This window comes from Condylura cristata, unplaced genomic scaffold, assembly GCF_000260355.1.
Source record: "Condylura cristata isolate star-nosed mole 26May11 unplaced genomic scaffold, ConCri1.0 scaffold00002, whole genome shotgun sequence".
In the NCBI taxonomy this organism is placed as follows: Eukaryota; Metazoa; Chordata; class Mammalia; order Eulipotyphla; family Talpidae; genus Condylura; species Condylura cristata.
Window position 1 is genome coordinate 40,304,715 of NW_004567103.1, and position 18,525 is coordinate 40,323,239.

The 18,525-nt window shown below is 35.0% G+C and overlaps 1 protein-coding gene across 1 annotated transcript in view; it reads left to right on the forward strand.

Annotated features, from left to right (window-relative positions):
* Positions 1–18,525, forward strand: part of TTN (titin) — a 274,545-nt gene that overhangs the window by 99,114 nt on the left and 156,906 nt on the right. The window contains exons 94-117 of the mRNA XM_012726861.1: positions 16–303; positions 752–1,042; positions 3,057–3,344; positions 4,664–4,756; positions 4,875–5,160; positions 6,061–6,244; positions 6,440–6,529; positions 6,626–6,893; positions 6,999–7,259; positions 8,738–8,947; positions 9,154–9,231; positions 9,351–9,377; positions 9,792–9,851; positions 10,125–10,208; positions 11,897–11,968; positions 12,933–12,980; positions 13,763–14,167; positions 14,626–14,685; positions 15,069–15,146; positions 15,301–15,378; positions 15,963–16,049; positions 16,312–16,392; positions 17,315–17,386; positions 17,808–17,891. Of these exons, the coding sequence (XP_012582315.1) occupies positions 16–303; positions 752–1,042; positions 3,057–3,344; positions 4,664–4,756; positions 4,875–5,160; positions 6,061–6,244; positions 6,440–6,529; positions 6,626–6,893; positions 6,999–7,259; positions 8,738–8,947; positions 9,154–9,231; positions 9,351–9,377; positions 9,792–9,851; positions 10,125–10,208; positions 11,897–11,968; positions 12,933–12,980; positions 13,763–14,167; positions 14,626–14,685; positions 15,069–15,146; positions 15,301–15,378; positions 15,963–16,049; positions 16,312–16,392; positions 17,315–17,386; positions 17,808–17,891 (3,573 nt within the window). The remainder of the gene's footprint in view (positions 1–15; positions 304–751; positions 1,043–3,056; positions 3,345–4,663; positions 4,757–4,874; positions 5,161–6,060; positions 6,245–6,439; positions 6,530–6,625; positions 6,894–6,998; positions 7,260–8,737; positions 8,948–9,153; positions 9,232–9,350; positions 9,378–9,791; positions 9,852–10,124; positions 10,209–11,896; positions 11,969–12,932; positions 12,981–13,762; positions 14,168–14,625; positions 14,686–15,068; positions 15,147–15,300; positions 15,379–15,962; positions 16,050–16,311; positions 16,393–17,314; positions 17,387–17,807; positions 17,892–18,525) is intronic.

The window sequence follows — 18,525 nt, forward strand, 5'->3', positions numbered from 1 at the left end:
CTGCTCACCTCACAGAGGGGAAGAACCCCCCTTTCTTCGACATCCCACTCTCGCCCCTGGATGTGGTGGTGGGAGAAAGTGCAGACTTGGAGTGCCACGTTACCGGCACACAACCCATAAAGGTCAGCTGGGCCAAAGACAACAGAGAGATCCGAAGTGGAGGAAACTACCAGATTAGTTTTCTGGAAAACAGTGCTCACCTGACAATCGTGAAAGTAGACAAAGGAGATTCTGGCCAGTACACCTGCCACGCTGTAAATGAAGTGGGGAAGGACTCCTGCACAGCTCAGCTGAACATCAAAGGTATCATTTATTTGGAAGGTGCTCCAACGAATGTAATCATTTTCCTTTTTATCCCAAGGGTGCAGCTTTTATTAGGATAAGTATAATTTAGGATGATTTAGTTTTTTAAAAACAAGTGATATTAAAGTGTTTTGAAAGAAACATTTTTTCTGTAGAGAAAAAGTGTTCTTTTAAAATCTGGGTTTCTCTAAAGCTTTATAGATCCTAAAACCCTAAGACCACTGACCCTGCCCTCACTTTTTCTTTTAACAAATATCTGTTTTTATGAATAGTTATGTTATCTTTTTTTATCCATTTCTAAGTGATAGACCAATTTTAAATATGGCTGAAATACTGATAAACAGACATTGATTTCTAGCTGAAAATTATAACTTCTTTTTCTTGAAACCCCCCATTTCTGTGACCTGATTCTGAATTTCACTTCATATATCTTTTCACTTTCTTACAGAGCGGCTAGTTCCACCAAGTTTCACTAAAAAACTCTCAGAGACAGTGGAAGAAACAGAAGGGAATTCTTTCAAACTTGAGGGCCGGGTGGCTGGTTCCCAGCCTATAACTGTGGCTTGGTACAAAAATAATATAGAGCTCCATCCAACTTCTAACTGTGAGATCACATTCAAGAACAATGCGCTCCTGCTGCATGTTAAGAAGGCAGGCATGGGCGATGCCGGGCTGTACACGTGCAAGGTGTCCAACGATGCGGGCTCTGCCCTCTGTACAACCTCAATAGTCATCAAAGGTTCGTTCTCTTCATAGCCCAGCATGTCGTGTTTTTCTTCACTACCCGCCCGATAGCCATGTGCAGTTCTTCTGACATATCTACCAAAGGCTATACTGGACTCAAATACATTTGACCCTGGACAACACGGGTTTGAACTGTAAGGGTCCACTTACCTGCAGGAGTGCTGTGGGTTCAGCACTCTTAGTTCCAATTAACCTGCAATGTCAGTGGATTAAATCCTCATATTTGGAACCCTCAAATCTATGAAGTGACAACGATAAAAATCCCTGAGCATATAGGGATTTTTGTATTTGCAGGCAAGCTCCTGAAGCCAAACCCTCCTGTACCAAAGGATGAATGTACTTAAATTTGGGGGAAGTCAAGAGTTATACAAGATTTTTTAACTGTGAGGATTGGCACACCTAACCCATGAGTTTTTCAAAGGACAACTGGATAGATGCTTTAATTGGCTTGCCGATTCTATATATACCAACTCTATATGTATCTATAATTCTATATACTAAAAATATATATAATTTGTAATTCAGTTGCTTAGCCCAGCAAAGTGGCCACAAGAGACTAAAATCTTAGCTTGTAAATCAAATACCTTCATTCTCTCAGGCAATTGGAAGTCTGAGTCTACTCTGAAATTCATGCACAAGTGACATACATTTTATGAAACACATTTATTTTGTAATTTTTTAAAATTTCATCATTGAATATTATATTACTTGGCGTATTATAAATGATATCACATTTTAAGCATTTCTCTTTTCTAACTGGTTTTCTAAAGGATTATTATTTGACATACATTGCCCAAAGCTTTAGTCTGAAAATGAATATTAATTGTAAATCCTTCATACAAAAAGACAATACTTACAGGGAAAAAAAAGTGGGTAGAAAGATAGTGCTCACCATTATGGAAGATACATTAAGGTTCACACTTATGGCTGTGGAAAAGAAATGACTATTGTTTAAGAGATCTCACTTCCTCCACATAACAATGATGCAGACTTATCAAAATAACTTCACAGAGTAACATTGTCAAGTAGCTTGTAATTAATTACCAGCTCTGATTATCTAATTGTCCTTTCAAAGATGTACTTGTAAGTTAATATCATTGATAGATGAATGTCACTTATAAGTTAATAATATTAGCTTTAAGCCCTTGAATGGGTTTTCAGTACAGCTAGTTTTAAAACACATTTAGTAAAATGAAAGATGTATTCTTAGCACTGACTTCTTCATGAATTACATCTTTGATAGTTTTGTCATTGAGTAGATAAACACTTTCGATAGAATTCTGGGGTTATTTATCTATAAAATATTTTAAAAGACTAGATATCAGAACATTTAAACTTTACTACCATGCATATTTCTTTATTCTTATATCTCGGTCTCAGAATCATTGAATAAAATCACTACAGAAGACTGAGTTGAACATGGCATTTCTGTCATGTTTGTGTCATCTTTTTTTTTCCATTGAACACTGAGCTTCAGTTCCTAATTCCTTTGAATTTTAAGCAATCCTATAGCTGTACTAAATAGCTAAAGATGAACATCAGAGAAAATTACATATTAAGATGTGGGCTCATAGGTTACACAAATGTTGGCTTTCTTTCCCAGAGGGTTTCAATAATTGCTCTATATGAGCAGAAGTCCCCAGTTAGCCCTTAGATTTTTGGATTCAATGAAAATACAGCCATAAGTGGGTTAAAGAAAATCAGTAGTGTGCTATGTGGCTCAGAAGTTTCTGGTAACTGCCAGTGCTGTGTTTGCAGTGCTTAATGAGGGCACAGATGCTTGGGTGATTTATGGGTAGCAGGGCATCTGTTCTTTGCTTATTTTTAAACACTTATCTTTTTATCCAACAAATATAACTATTGCCTTCAGAGAGGAATCAGGCATGTGATCCCATTTTACTACAGAAACCAATGTGACCTGTTAAAGCAAAATTTATTTCTTTTCTGTCATGTTATACTTTTTCTTCTTTTATGTTTGTCATGAAAGAAAATACCTTTTTTAATTCCAGAACCTAAGAAGCCACCTGTGTTTGATCAGCACCTTACTCCAGTGACTGTGAGTGAAGGGGAATTCGTGCAACTCAACTGCCACGTCCAAGGATCAGAGCCCATCAGGATCCAGTGGCTGAAGGCTGGCAGGGAAATAAAGTCTTCAGACAGATGCAGCTTCAGCTTTGCTAATGGGACTGCTGTGCTGGAACTCAAGGATGTAGCTAAAGCAGATTCAGGGGATTATGTGTGTAAAGCTTCAAATGTGGCTGGAAGTGACACTTCTAAATCAAAAGTGACCGTTAAAGGTACGGACACCTCGAGCAATACCTACCTCAAAAGTATCATTCAAATTAAGTCAACTGCTCATGTTTATTTGCTAATGTCAATTTTAAATAAGAATAGGATCTGATTTTTATAAATAACAGCTTGCAATTTACAGCCTCCTTTTTATAACTGAAATATTTGGTAATTTAATACTATTGTCTAAAACTAACCCTAGTTCATCATCATATTTCTGTGGACCTCTTTTCTCCATACTCAAAAAAGTGAATTAAATGAAATTCAAAAAATGATACTGTAATAATGTGGCATAAAGTAGCCTAATGTCTTAGTCTTAGAGGAACTCTATATAACAAGTCAAATCTATAAAAATGGATCTGCAATATGACCCACTATTTCCACTTCAGTCTTCTACCTGAAAAAAGTCAAAAATACTAATTTGAAAGGAGACTTGCATCCCCATGTTTATTGCTGCATTACTAACAATAGCCAAATTATAGAACTAACCTAACTGCCCAAACACAGGTGAGCCAATTAGAAAATGTGATAGATGCACACAATGGAATGGGATCAAAATAACAAAGGTAAACTCATGCCACTTGTGGCAACATGTTTGAAGCTGGAGGGTTAAAGAAGCCAGGAGGGCCTCCCTTTTGGTGAGTTAAAGTCTCAGTACTATCAAGATATCCCTCACCAGGGCAGCATGAGTTCGGTTCCCAGACAGGGAGGCGACCCACATGCACAACAGACCTCTCCTCCCTCCCTCTCTACTCCCCTCAGCAGTGTATTTCAGTAGATCTACCTGTTCTGCTCCCTGCTTTCTCTGGCAAATCCCTTCACCACCACCACCCCGCCCCCGCACCTCTGGGCTATACCCCAGTTTAGAGAAGCCAAACTAAAGGGCAGTGAAGACAAACTTAAAAACTAACCCTTGAAAGCTGACTGCAGAACTAAATCACCCAGAGAGTGGACAAGGTAGGGGAGAGGTGAGAACAAAAAGGAAAGGATGCAACGGAGGATGATGGTGGACTATGGGCAATCTGGTGATGGTACACTACTGTAGCTATACCTGATTGGGGGTGGGGCGGCTTCCTAATATCAGCTCATGTTAAAAATAAATAAATTCATTAAAAAACAGAGTCACAGCTAGAAATTCAAGAGATAGTACTGCTAATATATATTTGTTTTAGCTACAATTAGTTCTGTAATCTGCTGTCATATAAAGTGAACCCTCGGGTACATATTTGTGAGACTGCCAAGCTCTTAAAGCTTCTTCTACATAGGGAATTAATTATTGCAATTGAAACTAATTGTGATAATAAAACATGTAAATTTGTTTTTTTAGATAAACCAGCTGTGGCCCCAGCAGCTAAGAAAGCAGCAGTAGATGGGAAACTCTTCTTTGTCTCAGAACCTCAGAGTATGAGAGTCATGGAAAGTAAGTACTTCATGAAAAGTACCTGACCATCTATTTGAGACATTTTGCTACTGCCTTAATTTCAGAAACAAAATTGGAATGTGAAAGTTTCCATTAATTTATTTTCGTCATTCTTTAGAAACCACTGCAACCTTCATTGCAAAAGTTGGAGGTGATCCAATCCCAAATGTTAAATGGACAAAGGGGAAATGGAGACAGCTGAACCAAGGAGGTCGTATTTTTATCCACCAAAAAGGCGATGAGGCAAAGTTGGAGATCAGAGACACCACAAAAACTGATTCTGGATTATATCGCTGTGTTGCATTTAATAAACATGGGGAAATTGAAAGTAATGTTAACTTACAGGTGGATGAAAGGAAGAAACAAGAGAAAATTGAAGGAGATCTCAGAGCAATGCTGAAAAAGTAAGTTCATTGAAACACTACACTTGGCAATTTTCCATTCTCAAAGAGATCTCTCAAGAAGCATGCAGCCAATTGTATGGGGAAGTTTGGAAACTAGACTTTTGGTGATCAATATACTGGTGTTGATTAATAATTCTGTACACCTAAAGAATACATAAGCCAATAATACTTCAATTAAAAAAAAAAGGGCAGAAATCATCCCCTCCATGTTTCAGATTGTAAAAGAGTACAAACATGTAGGCATTTTAGCACAGATAGGCAAATATATAAACATCATTTAGATATAAGTGAGTGGCTCAACTTTAAAATAAAGTTTTGAGAATACATAATTTTTATTAAAAATTTAAACAAAACATTATAGCCTCTATAGAAAGCTATGAACGTGTAGATATTCAATCATGGTCTCTTTCTGGGTATGACTTCTGATGCTTTGGATGGTTTTCTATTTTAAGCATTTCCCAAAATTATCAGTAATTTCAAAAAATTATGTTTGACATAATTACTAATTTTAATTTCCATATTTCTATCAATGCTCTCCATTAACTGCTATTTTTTTCCCTTGATCTTTGATCAGGCTCTTTGATTGTAAAGTTTACAAAAATCTTCTATTATACTTTCTTATCTTAAACACTTTTATAGGTTTCTTTTTCAGTATTTTTTAAACTGATCAAATTTCTCAACTTTGTAACAATTGTTCAATCTTAATCCACTCCATCACCAAACCCATGTGTTTTTTGTTTGTTTGTTTGTTTCACAGTTGAGGATAGAATTGTTTTTTGAATAAAGGACACAAATATTACTCTCTGAGAAAGAAACTCAGTGACACCAATCTCTAAATAATGACAGACAATTCAAAATTAGTAGAAAATAAGTGACTTCTGTCTATTTCTTGATTCATAGAACTCCAACTTTCAAGAAAGAATCTGGGGAAGAAGAGGAAATTGATATTATGGAACTTCTCAAAAATGTTGATCCTAAAGAATATGAAAAATATGCTCGTATGTATGGAATCACTGACTTCCGGGGTCTTCTTCAAGCATTTGAACTGCTAAAGCAAAGTCAAGAAGAAGAGACACATAGATTGGTATATCTTTTATATAGTATCATCTTTAAAAATTCACATTTGAAATACTTAATATATGCCTTCGAATTTCCAAACTCAGCAGTTGTATGAGATCAGTTAATATAACCTAAGCCACATCAAAAATGAAAACTGAACATCATAATGCATCCTCTGATTCAAATTTTATTTCATGTATACTACTCTTGTTCTCCTCAGGAAATTGAGGAAATAGAGAAGTCAGAGAAGGAAGAAAAAGAATTTGAGGAACTTGTATCATTTATCCAGCAAAGGCTGTCTCAGACAGAGGTAAAAATAAACTTTGCTGATAATTAAATGAACAACTTCTTATTGGAAATGTTTGGGTTGGAACAACTAACACATTTTAATTCTTTATTTTTCTAGCCTGTCACTCTGAACAAGGATATTGAAAATCAGACAGTTTTAAAAGATAATGATGCTGTGTTTGAAATTGACATTAAGATTAATTATCCAGAAATCAAGCTTTCCTGGTACAAAGGAACTGAAAAACTAGAGCCTAGTGACAAATTTGAAATAAGCATCGATGGCGACCGACACACACTCAGAGTCAAAAACTGTCAATTAAAAGATCAGGGCAATTATAGATTAGTGTGTGGTCCACATATCGCTAGTGCAAAACTAACTGTAATTGGTAAGTACAAAAAGTTTTGTGCAAAAAAAATCTTGTCAGATTAATTTACTGTTGAGCACATCTTCGTGTGGTATTGAACAAATTGTACATCAAATGTTCGAACAGAGCCTACTTGGGAACGGCATCTTCAGGATGTGACTTTGAAAGAAGGCCAGACTTGCACCATGACTTGCCAATTTTCTGTGCCAAATGTAAAATCTGAGTGGTTCCGAAATGGCAGAATCCTTAAACCCCAAGGAAGACATAAAACAGAAGTGGAACACAAAGTCCACAAACTTACCATCGCAGATGTTCGAGCAGAAGATCAAGGGAAGTACACCTGCAAATATGAAGACCTTGAAACATCAGCAGAACTCAGAATTGAAGGTGAGGGAAAGACTCCAGCTGCAGTTCTGACAGCAAAGTCCCAGCTCAGAGGTGTGCAGGGGATGTGGTATGCAGGGTCCCTGCAGCCGAAACCATCAAACAGACCCCAAAGGAAGACCTGTCCTCATTTCCCAGTATATACACTCATAGCCTTCACCCTCACCTCAAAATTCATAGAAAACCATAAGGGAAATAGTCATATAAATGACATAAATGCCAGTTCTACATAATTTTGGGGGGGACCAGAAGTAGCTTTAACTCCATGGCATGACTTTCTATTAAATTTCATAACTCTACTGAATGCCAAATTCTTGTGTCTATGATTCTGATTCCTAGAAAGTAATCTTGGAAAAGACCAGATTTCATGGCTGTCTCCACTGACTAGGAGCTGATGTTTTTAATCAATTTGTTTATTAGTTTGACTCTATTAGTTGATTCTTTCTAGTTGTAATTAATAACTTGTGATAAGGTGACTAGCAGCTGTCTTTAAAAAATAATTGTTTCCTCTGATGATTACATTCCAATTTTCTGAATCTGAAATAAGGTAAAATTTCAGAATTTAGGATCATGTCTTGCCTAATCCTTTCATTGGGTTCATGTCCTTCTGACCCAGCCCTTGGAGTGCACCAACCATCACTGATACAGGCAACATCTAACACCATTGCTATGGCCCACCTACAGATGTTGAAGTTCAACTACATGACTTTTTACTTACATGCATCTCTGACCCAGAGAGATAACATTTTAAACTTCAAAAACTTTAAATGGTTATCAAGTTAAAGTTGAAAGTTATCTGTTAAAAAATAATGGCATATTTTTTAAATGATCCTTCAAAAAGAAAGTTTACCAAAGTATATTTGACACCTAAGTTGTCCATGATGCTGTTATCCATTGAACTGAAGATATGATTTTGCAGAAAGTCCCCCTCACTCCAGCTCCTGTGCCTTCTAAACACCCCTTCTATTTCCAGTGAGTGGACTCCTTGTGCTCACAAAACAGGTTTCAAAACTCTTAAAAGTGAATCCTCTGAAATGAGATGGGTACATTTCCTTTTGAGTTTGTATACCAAATTATTTTATGGAGGAAAGAAAGACTTTCAAAGGAGAATAAATAATGACCTTAAGATTACATTTCCTTATTTTAATCCCACCCCCATTTCATTAACATTTTTAGTTTACTTTCACTTTTGAGTTGTAAGGACCTTTGATTGCTGCCTTCATAAAAATATTTTAAAGAGTCTCAAGGATTTCTTTGCACTTTCCTACACTGATCCTGAAGAAATATGATGAAGTATTTGTTTATTTCTTTTGTTACTACTGCAAAGAAGAACGTTTTCTTCTTGTTTTCAATTTTCAGTATTTCTGCTATTTTTGGTTGGATTAAAAAAAAGATGAAACTTTAAATACCTGAAAGTAAAGTACAGTAACAGAAACTCTTCCCCTTACATTCTAACTTTGAACCCTCTTTGAATGTAACAGCTGAACCAATCCAATTCACAAAGCGCATACAGAACATCGTGGTGAGTGAGCATCAATCTGCCACCTTTGAGTGTGAAGTGTCCTTTGATGATGCCATCGTGACATGGTACAAAGGACCAACAGAACTGACTGAGAGCCAGAAATACAACTTCAGAAATGATGGTCGCTGCCATTATATGACCATCCACAATGTGACCCCAGATGATGAAGGTATTTTAATATACAGTGTTCCTGTGAATATATAATTTAAATCATGTCTTTCTGTATATTTCTATGCTACACTACCATTATACTTTATGATTCATGTAGAATACATTTTTAGGGACAAGATTTCTAAATGAATGCATACTATACTTAAATAATGAAGTGTTGTTTACAATGTATGAGAAAAAGATTTTGGTCATTGTTTTCCTTAGGTGTTTATTCAGTAATTGCTCGACTAGAGCCAAGAGGTGAAGCAAGAAGCACAGCAGAGCTGTATTTAACCACTAAAGGTCAGAAAACACATTAAAACCACATTTCAATCTGTGAAACAAAATAGCCTTCCCAGGCAATTAAATCCAAAAACAAACAAAAACAAACAAACAAACCTTTTTTTTTTTTTCTTTTGCAGAAATCAAACTTGAAATGAAGCCTCCTGGTGAGTTTGTAAAAAAGATGCTTGCTTATAGTACATTCAATATAATTTTGTAAATGATAGAAGTCAACTAAAAGGCTTTAAACTATTATTTCTTTTTTTTCTTATATTATTTTCAGCAAAATAATACAAATAGTAGGCTTCATGAGTTTGGAAAATTAGAGATAACAAGGTCTCACTCAACTGACATCCAGTATTGTGCCAAATGATGTGGTCAGAGACCAAAGCAGCCTTTCACAGGGAATAAACTTGCCTATGTAGTTTCATGCAAAAGAATCCTAGTATCTTTGCGTCCATATGTTAGATTCTGCTACTGTAAATGCCTGATAAATCAGGCACATCTTAATTGTCTAGTAAATATTTGTTTTTCTTTCCTCTATGTTTTCTTTTCCCTCATCATTAATTGTCCTTTTCTAGATATTCCTGACTCTAGAGTTCCCATCCCGACCATGCCTATCAGGGCAGTACCTCCAGAAGGTGAGTCCCAGCACCATGCCTGGCTTGGAGCATCAGAACTGTACTCCTATGCCAAACCATAGCATGCAGTCAGACTCGATTCTTCCATGTCGCTTTCTTCACCATGTAATTAAAAAGCCAAGCAAAAGAGTAGTTACAATTGTGGATATATACTATTTTCCTTTGATCTGATCTGGGACGGTTCTAAAACACCTTTAAAGTACTGAAATAATGCATGAAAATTCAAAATAAGAAATAAAACCATGCTAATGATGATAGTATCAATTTTTGCAGAAATCCCTCCTACGGTTACTCCTCCAATCCCTCTGTTGCTACCAGCTCCTGAAGAAAAGAAACCACCAGCAAAACGCATTGAAGGTATTATATGTTACCTACCCAAACATCAAAATACAAAATTCAACAATTTCAGACCTGGAAAATGTTTGATGTAACACGTTAGCCCTCTAGTGCTCAACATATTAATTGCTCTTCAAAATGTAAATTATTTGTCCTTAAATGTTACCTAACTGATGTGTAAGAATGTGCCTAAAAGTCTGAAAATCACAAAACAAACCAAAAATGATTCTTAATAGTAAAGTGTTTTATAAATAAGTCACTTAGTCTTTAACTGCAAACAGAATGTTTCATATTTTCCTACCTATAACAAATAATAGAATCCATTTCTAGTGAGGTTTATGGAAATAAACTGTACTAGCTCATAGTCAAATTAAAATTAGTTTGTGTTTTTTCTCAATTTTAAATTTTACCACTTGGTTATAAAAACATGATTTAAAGTATCTTTAATTTCAATTAAGGAATGAGCTTACCAATAAGGAACTCTTGACTGTGCTAGGGAATTGCCCCTCTCACATATTTCAGAGGTGCCCCAGAACTGCTTGACTAAATAAGTAACAGACTGCCTGGAATATTCTGGAGTTCTAGTAAGTTTAGAATTACTCTTAGAATTCCCCCAACACCACTGGGGTAGAGGAATTCTTCATGCCAAAGTCACATTTTTCCATTTCCAAGTCACCACAACTGGAAAACTTTCACTTTTTAAAAATTATTTATTTATTCATACAAGAACTGGGGTACAAGCCAGAGGTGCAGGGCGGTGAGAGGATTCATCAGAGACAGAGTAGGGAGCAGAACAGGCAGATGTACTGAGGGAGCAGCGTGTAGGACAGAATAGGTCTGCTGTACCATGTGGGTCACCTCCCTAGCCGGGGATCAAACTAATGCTGCAGTAGCTGTGGATAGCTTCACAGTGCTATACACCACCAGGAAAGGCCTGAACTTTCAAGTTTTTAGCATGCTCACCCCCTAATATCACCATCAGTGTCAGAAGCTTGAATGATTTTTCAGTCTCCGGAGAAATGTAATTAAAAAAAAAAAATTCCAGTTTTGTGACTAACACAATGTCAGTAACAAAGAAAAGTATTTTTTTTTTAAGTTTAATGAAAAAGGTTAACACAGTTTATTACTTCTGGTAGAGAGCAACAAGAATCAATAGTCATAAATTGTATTTCTGTATATATTCACTAGGAATAATAATCTATTTAATGAGTTATTTCTTCTTTGCTAGTATCTGTGGCTAAATCAGATTGTCCAGTGGGCAATCTGAGAAATGAAATATTATTTAAAAGTTTAAAAATGTTGCTTATCCATGAATATGAGGAGCTAAATCAAATTTTGATTAGGGTCATGATCAAGGTCAGCAACAAGGAAAAATAACTATTTATCACATCACATAGCCTCACTCCTAATGCTTTGAAAACTTTATCTCTTTAGAAGGCATAAAGATCCATAAAGATGTTTCCGTGCTCTCATACCCATCTCAAAAAAAAAAAAATACATAAAGATGTAATACATCATCCATGTTTGGTATTCCTCCTAGCTCTCTGCGTTCTAGTCCAAGATCTTTCTGAATATTTTGTAATAATGTTCATAGCCTCTTATTGCCCTCAATAAGAAAAATATAAAAGTATTGAAATAAACCTCTTGGTTTCATGAAAACCTTTAAGTTACTGACTTCTGACTTCTTTTATTTATTTATTTATTTTTAGTGACCAAAAAAGCGGTAAAGAAAGATACCAAAAAGGTTGTTGCAAAGCCCAAAGAAGAAGAACCACCTAAAGGTATTAGACGAATTAATCAAAATCCAATCCTAATGCTTTTCTCCTGGTTGAAATGCTTAATCCCTAAGTGATGCCAGGTGAAGGAAGGGTAAGAGTTTGAACTCACAAAAAGGAACCTCTCCCTTCACTTACTCTACCTCTCTGTAGGGCAGTCCTTATGTTCTCTTTCTTAACCCCCCACCCTTTCTGCTCCCCTCCTGTGTCTCTCTCAGGGCATCCAGTGGCTACCCCAGAGAGTTCTTTGCAGCTCTGGACCGTGAAGGTGCTGCTTTTCAGACAGCACTGACTGCCCTTTGGGCCAACAGCTGGCTCTAGCCAAGTCCCATCAAGGGCAGATGCGAATGGCAAGCAGCTGCTCCCGCCAACTCAGCATCTATACTGATTCACTTTTGAGAAATGTTTATAATTGCAAAGGAGAAAACAATATTTTTGAATAAGAGTTTTAACTTACTTCTTTTTACTGTATCCTGGAAGGTTATTTTAGGAAGAAGATTAGATAACTAAATTTAAATAAACAACTCTACATCAGCCTAAGATCAAAAAACAGCACGCTCCTAAAACTAGAATGCAAAGGGCTAGGTGCTGTTCACTGAGAGTTCTATGAGTGTGTGAAATATACAGAAAAAGGAGTTCCAAAAGCATGGATATCACATGAACTTTAAAGTTAATCATTAAAAAAAAAATTAACACTGGCTATGTTAAATAGTCTCCTATGTTAATATGAATTATTTTATATCAACCTGAACTAGAATCAAACTTCAGCCTTTGTATATTCTCATTGATTTGGCATTGCATCATATTTCTGGTTAGCTGAATTTGGAAGCATTTGGTATATTATAAACATTAGTATATTTGTACTAGCTGCAGACTATACAAATGCCTAACAAGAGTAGACAGAACTAGTAAATATTAAACAATGCATAATCTAAAAATAATCATGTATTTTATGTTTTTAAAGTTCCAGAGGTTGCCAAGAAGCCCCCACCTCCTACTGCCTTAATTCCAGCAAAAGGTAAAAGAAAAAGAAATTATGAAATGTCTATTTCTTTCTGAGATTGCATTAAGCTTTTAGTCTATTGTAAACTTGTAGAGTCTTCTCTGCTATGTTAAAATAAGCATTAGAAATTATGTCTCATTTTTACTGTTCCCACCTCAGGAAAGGAGATGTAGGCAGGTGTTTATGCAGCTTTGGTGCAATAGGGAAAGGAGTGGAAAGGGCTAGAAATAGATAGGCCCCCATTTCTGCATGTTAGCTACATTTCAATTATAGCTAATAATAAATTTTAATCATGTAAATTATGTTAAACTTAAAATTGCTTTATTCAATTTATTAAATTTAACAGTATTATTTGACTTTAAAACATGTAACTTTAAAATCAGAAATGTTTTTGAAAGAATAATTGGACCTCTAAATAGAGGGTAATTGTAGAAATTAAGTATAAATCCCACTAGTTGGTCAAATATTGAGCTATTCCATGGGGAACTAGAAGTTTTGAAACTGGAGCACCAATAAAACAATGGAAGATATGTCCATTGCTATCTACTGAATATCATTTTGTCACACTGTGAAATCCTCAAATTAGGAATAGAGTGCATTTTTGCTACTCATTATTATATTTCATAGTCAGTAAAAATTTAAATGAAGCCAATACAAGGAAAACAAAACAAATTACCAATATAATGTTGAGATTTGAGTAAGTGATGACATCGACTTCATAGGCTATTGTTTAGTGATACAATCTATTAAAATAATGAATTAGCTAATATAATCTATTTCACATTCATTTATTTTAGCTCCAGAAATAATTGATGTATCCTCCAAGGCTGAAGAAGTAAAAATAATGACCATAACCAAAAAGAAAGAGGTTCAGAAAGAAAAGGAAGTGGTATATGAGAAAAAGAAAGCTGTCTATGAAGAGAAGAAGCTTTTCATAGAATCTTTGGAAGAACCTTATGACGAACTGGAAGTAGAACCATATACAGAGCCATTTGAAGAACCTTATTATGAAGAACCAGATGAAGACTATGAAGAGACCAAAGTAGAAGCTAAAAAGGAAATTTATGAGGAATGGGAAGAAGATTTTGAAGAAGGGCAAGAATATTATGAAAAGGAGGAAGGTTATGATGAAGGGGAGGAAGAGTGGGAGGAGACCTATCAAGAAAGAGAAATTGTTCAAGTTCAAAAGGAGGTTCATGAAGGTATGTGAATTGGGTGACTGTTTTTCTTTTCTTTTTGACTTTCCATAGTTTATTATTTTCCCATGGTATTAACTTGATTTACAATGGATATAAAATAGACGAAATGACATTTCAATTTTTTTTTAAGATTAAAAGTCTTTAGAAAATCTTCAGTTTTCTTAGTTACTTAGTTTTGAAATTATAAGTTAAATCACGTAGTCCTATTATCAAGACTAAATTCCAAATGCTATTTTCTAATGCAGAAATCAAGTTTTACTTTTACTACCTTTCTGTATCTCTGCTTGATCCTGTCTTGTAATCATCCAATTCCTGGAATCACATTAGCGATAAAGATCCACAATAGAATACTTTATACAATTATACACTGTCTTTACTTTTTTTGTTTTGTTTTGTAATTCATGCAACCCATTAGAACATACCTAGTTAAGCATGTCTTCTTATTCACATTTTCATTAAAGAATCACATGAGAGAAAAGTTCCAGCAAAAGTACCTGAAAAGAAAGTACCAGCTCCTAAAGGTATGTAATTGGAATTATTTAAATAAATCAAAGCATCAACATCATCACCATGGCTTGTTTGGCAAAAATGTATGATCATCATTTCAATCCAATAGGCACAACTTCTTCTGTAAGCTTTTTTGTATTAGTCAATTTTTCCTACAAATATCTACTTAATTCATTTAATGAAAACAAATTGCAGAAAGATTATTATAGTAAATATAAAACAAAATACAACCAATATACTTTAAGTACAAAAACTTCTACTTAAACATCAAGCTTGTCACTAAAGCTATTTTACATATATCTGAATATATTATATATATTTATACATACATGTATAACATACAGAGTATTTTAGTAGAAATTCTAAGACTACTGCAATTTTTTTAAAATGTTTGCAGTTGTAAAGAAGCCGGTAGTTGAAAAAATTGAAAAGACTTCTCGAAGAGTGGAAGAAGAAAAAGTTCAAGTCACCAAAGGTATAATGATTTATAATTTTCTAGTACCATGTACCCAAGTCATGTATTTATTGAGATATATGCTAGTTATTTATATAGCCATCTAAACTAAGTTTATATTCTGTACGAAGTCATATTCTTCACAATACAAATCTATGTATACATATCTTTTAAGTACCCGAAGTTTCAAAGAAGATTGTCCCACAAAAACCTTCCCGGATTCCAGTGCAGGAAGAAGTTATTGAAGTAAAAGGTATTCATCTTTGTCTCTCAGCTACAAGTCCTAAACATTTTTATTGACATGTATGGATGTGTACATATATTACTAAACAATTCACAAATCAGAAACCACCAAGAAAAAAAAAATTCTTACATAATGTACATTTATGTTGTATTTAATATAAGTATAATTTAAGTAAATGATAAAATTCTGTCTCTTATTTTCCTTTAAATTTACATAATTTTTGATATAAGGATTTTGAATTTAACAAGTTATCTTCTAACTTTCCATGCAATACATTTAATGGCATATAACATTCCCCACTCTTTCATTTATATGACTAGTCCCTAACAGATATAGAAAAGCACCACATTAAGTGTGAAGAAGTTGTGTCTATTTGATTTTCATTTAATAGTATCTGATAAATATCTCATTTAATAATATCTGATTGTTTGTATCTCAGAACACCATGTTTTCTTCTCAATACAAAATTTGTTTTCAAGCTTACTAACCTACTTATTCTGTCTAAAGACTTAACTACATTATATGATCTATTTATTTTATCCGTGGTCTTGTCCTGGAGAAGAAAATACTAATATGAAATAATTTCTTTAAAGTACCAGCTGTGCATACCAAGAAGATGGTTATTTCAGAAGAAAAGATGTTCTTTGCTTCTCACACAGAGGAAGAGGTGTCAGTCACAGGTATAGGAAAATTCAAATATGGGACCCTCCCCAAATGGAAGGGCTTTACATGGATTTTTATCCTTCTTCTTCTCTAAATTTGTGTTTATGTAGACATATGTTGCCTTATTATTTTCTGTCCTCTCTTCATTTCACATTTGTCTCTGTTTTAATTCACATTTCAATATTCTTTGTAAATTACAGTTACCACCCACCATATGACATGCCCAACAATTAGTTATTTGTTTAAAATTTTAATATAATAATAAATACATTTTTTAAGTCCCTGAGGTACAAAAGAAAACTCATGTTGAAGAGAAAATTCATGTTGCTGTTTCCAAAAAGATTGAACCGCCACCTAAAGGTATTAATGAATCTTAAAATCTTTTAACAGTTCTGTAGTAAGCATCTGAATATGTTCATATTGCTATTAAATGTGGTCACAATGTCAGCACACCTATAGCCATTGTATACAAAGGACATAATGGGCGTGGGTGGGAAGACTGTGAAGAGGGCAAGGCAGAGAGGAATGAAAAAGAATAGAGAAGGTCTGGTCCCTGCTTCAAGAAGCTGACACTCCAGTGACCAGCTGTTGGCAGTGGATATACAGCTCAGCCCAGCTCACCTGGCCTGCTTACCTGATTGTTAGACTTTCAGAAACTTTGTGGCCCAGCAGTTTCACACCCCCATAACTTAAAAAAAATAAATTATATAATTTCAGAATTAAGTAAATGACTTTGAAAACTATGACAATAAATCCTCAGAAACTCACTACATTTTATTATGCTGTTCACATAAGTTGTATGTGTGTGGTGCTATTCTGCATCTCTTGCCAGTGCTGCCACAGAGACATCATGGTCGGTACCTGCATAGGAAGGAATCTTCTCACCACCATGAAATGGGAGGTTGGCAGCCACTACAAATTAGGACTCCACTTCAGTCAAATAGTTTAACACTTAAGATACAAATATAATCAATCAGTTATAAAGAATAGAATGCTGTTGTTCTAATGCAAGTGCTTTATAAAAGTAATCTTTCTTATACTGGTGTCTGGGGAACAGGCGTAGATACCTCCCAGAATGGGGTTCTCTTACCTATTCCTACTTCAAGATGAATAACCACATTCTCTAATTAACCATTCATCCATTTCCCTTACCCTTGCTTCTAATATGTACTTTTCTTGCACTCTAGTATAAAAAGGCAAGACCTAGTCTCTAAATTCTATGTCTTACATATATGCCTTATTGTCAAGGAACAGTCTCTGAAATACAGTGTATTTTTTTAAGTCCCTGAGCCACCTAAGAAATCAGTCCCAGAGGAAGTGGCCCCTAAAAAGGTGGAACCCCCACCAGCCAAAGGTAGAATAGTTCTGAAGACACATTGTTCATGTCTTTCTTCTTGTGTGTCCTATGGGAAATGTGTCATGATAAAATAACATCTGTAAACCCTTTGTAATATGTTTAATTCTGTGTATGTTGATTTCATTAATTTGTGGTGATGTATTATTATATGAGTGCCAATAACATGTCTTAATACTTGTATACTTTGATGCCTTCTGACTCCACACCATGCTGACTGGGTTTGTTTCATGTAATGTATGTAACCTCCATGTTATCGCTGCCTATATGTTATTGCATACAATTCTGTCCCAGTAGAGCACATTAAATTATTACCTAAATTCTTACAATCTTACTGAGGATTTATGCTTTGATGTGATCTTAAATGTCTGTGAAGGGGACTCGTATTCTCAACATTGTTTCAATAATGGTATCTTTAAAGTTCCTGAAGTTCCCAAGAAACCTGTGCCAGAGGAGAAAAAGCCAGTTCCTGTAGCAAAGAAGGAAGCTCCTGCTCCCCCCAAAGGTACGCTGGAACTGATCATGGGGAGACACTTGGCCCCAAATGCCAGTCCTTTGGTTTAGAGTCTTCGCCCTAACTTTGCTATCTTTTATTTTGTGTCTTTCACATGCTCCCTGTGTTTTGCAATTGTTCATCAATTGTTTTTCAACAGTTGTCTTGTAGAAGTTGTACTCTTGACAAACATGATTTATGATAGCCAACATTCTAAAGGAACTACCAAGAGGTGTGATTAAAAGAAGTAAACCATGGCATGCTGCCATATTAAAATTTTAATACTTTGCCTCTCAGAGAAAGAAGAAATGTTGTGAAACTGTTTTCTATAGGCAGGTTTCCAGGAAACATCCTTTAACCCTTCATATATATATGTGTTACTTTTTTAATAAAAACATTTTTATAAGTTAGAATATGATAGAAACTGTTACAGACAACTGGAGAATTTAGCACAACAGACTGTTAAATAAAGATGCTCACAATGCTGCTAACTACTGCCAATTTTTTCAACAATGATGAGACTCGAATAGTTGGGAACCTATCAATTTTTTACATTTTTCTTTCACCATGTTTCTTGAGATATTAATTGAACATTGATACTTGCCATAAATGGTAATTAGCTAGTTAGGAGAACTTTCATTTAAAT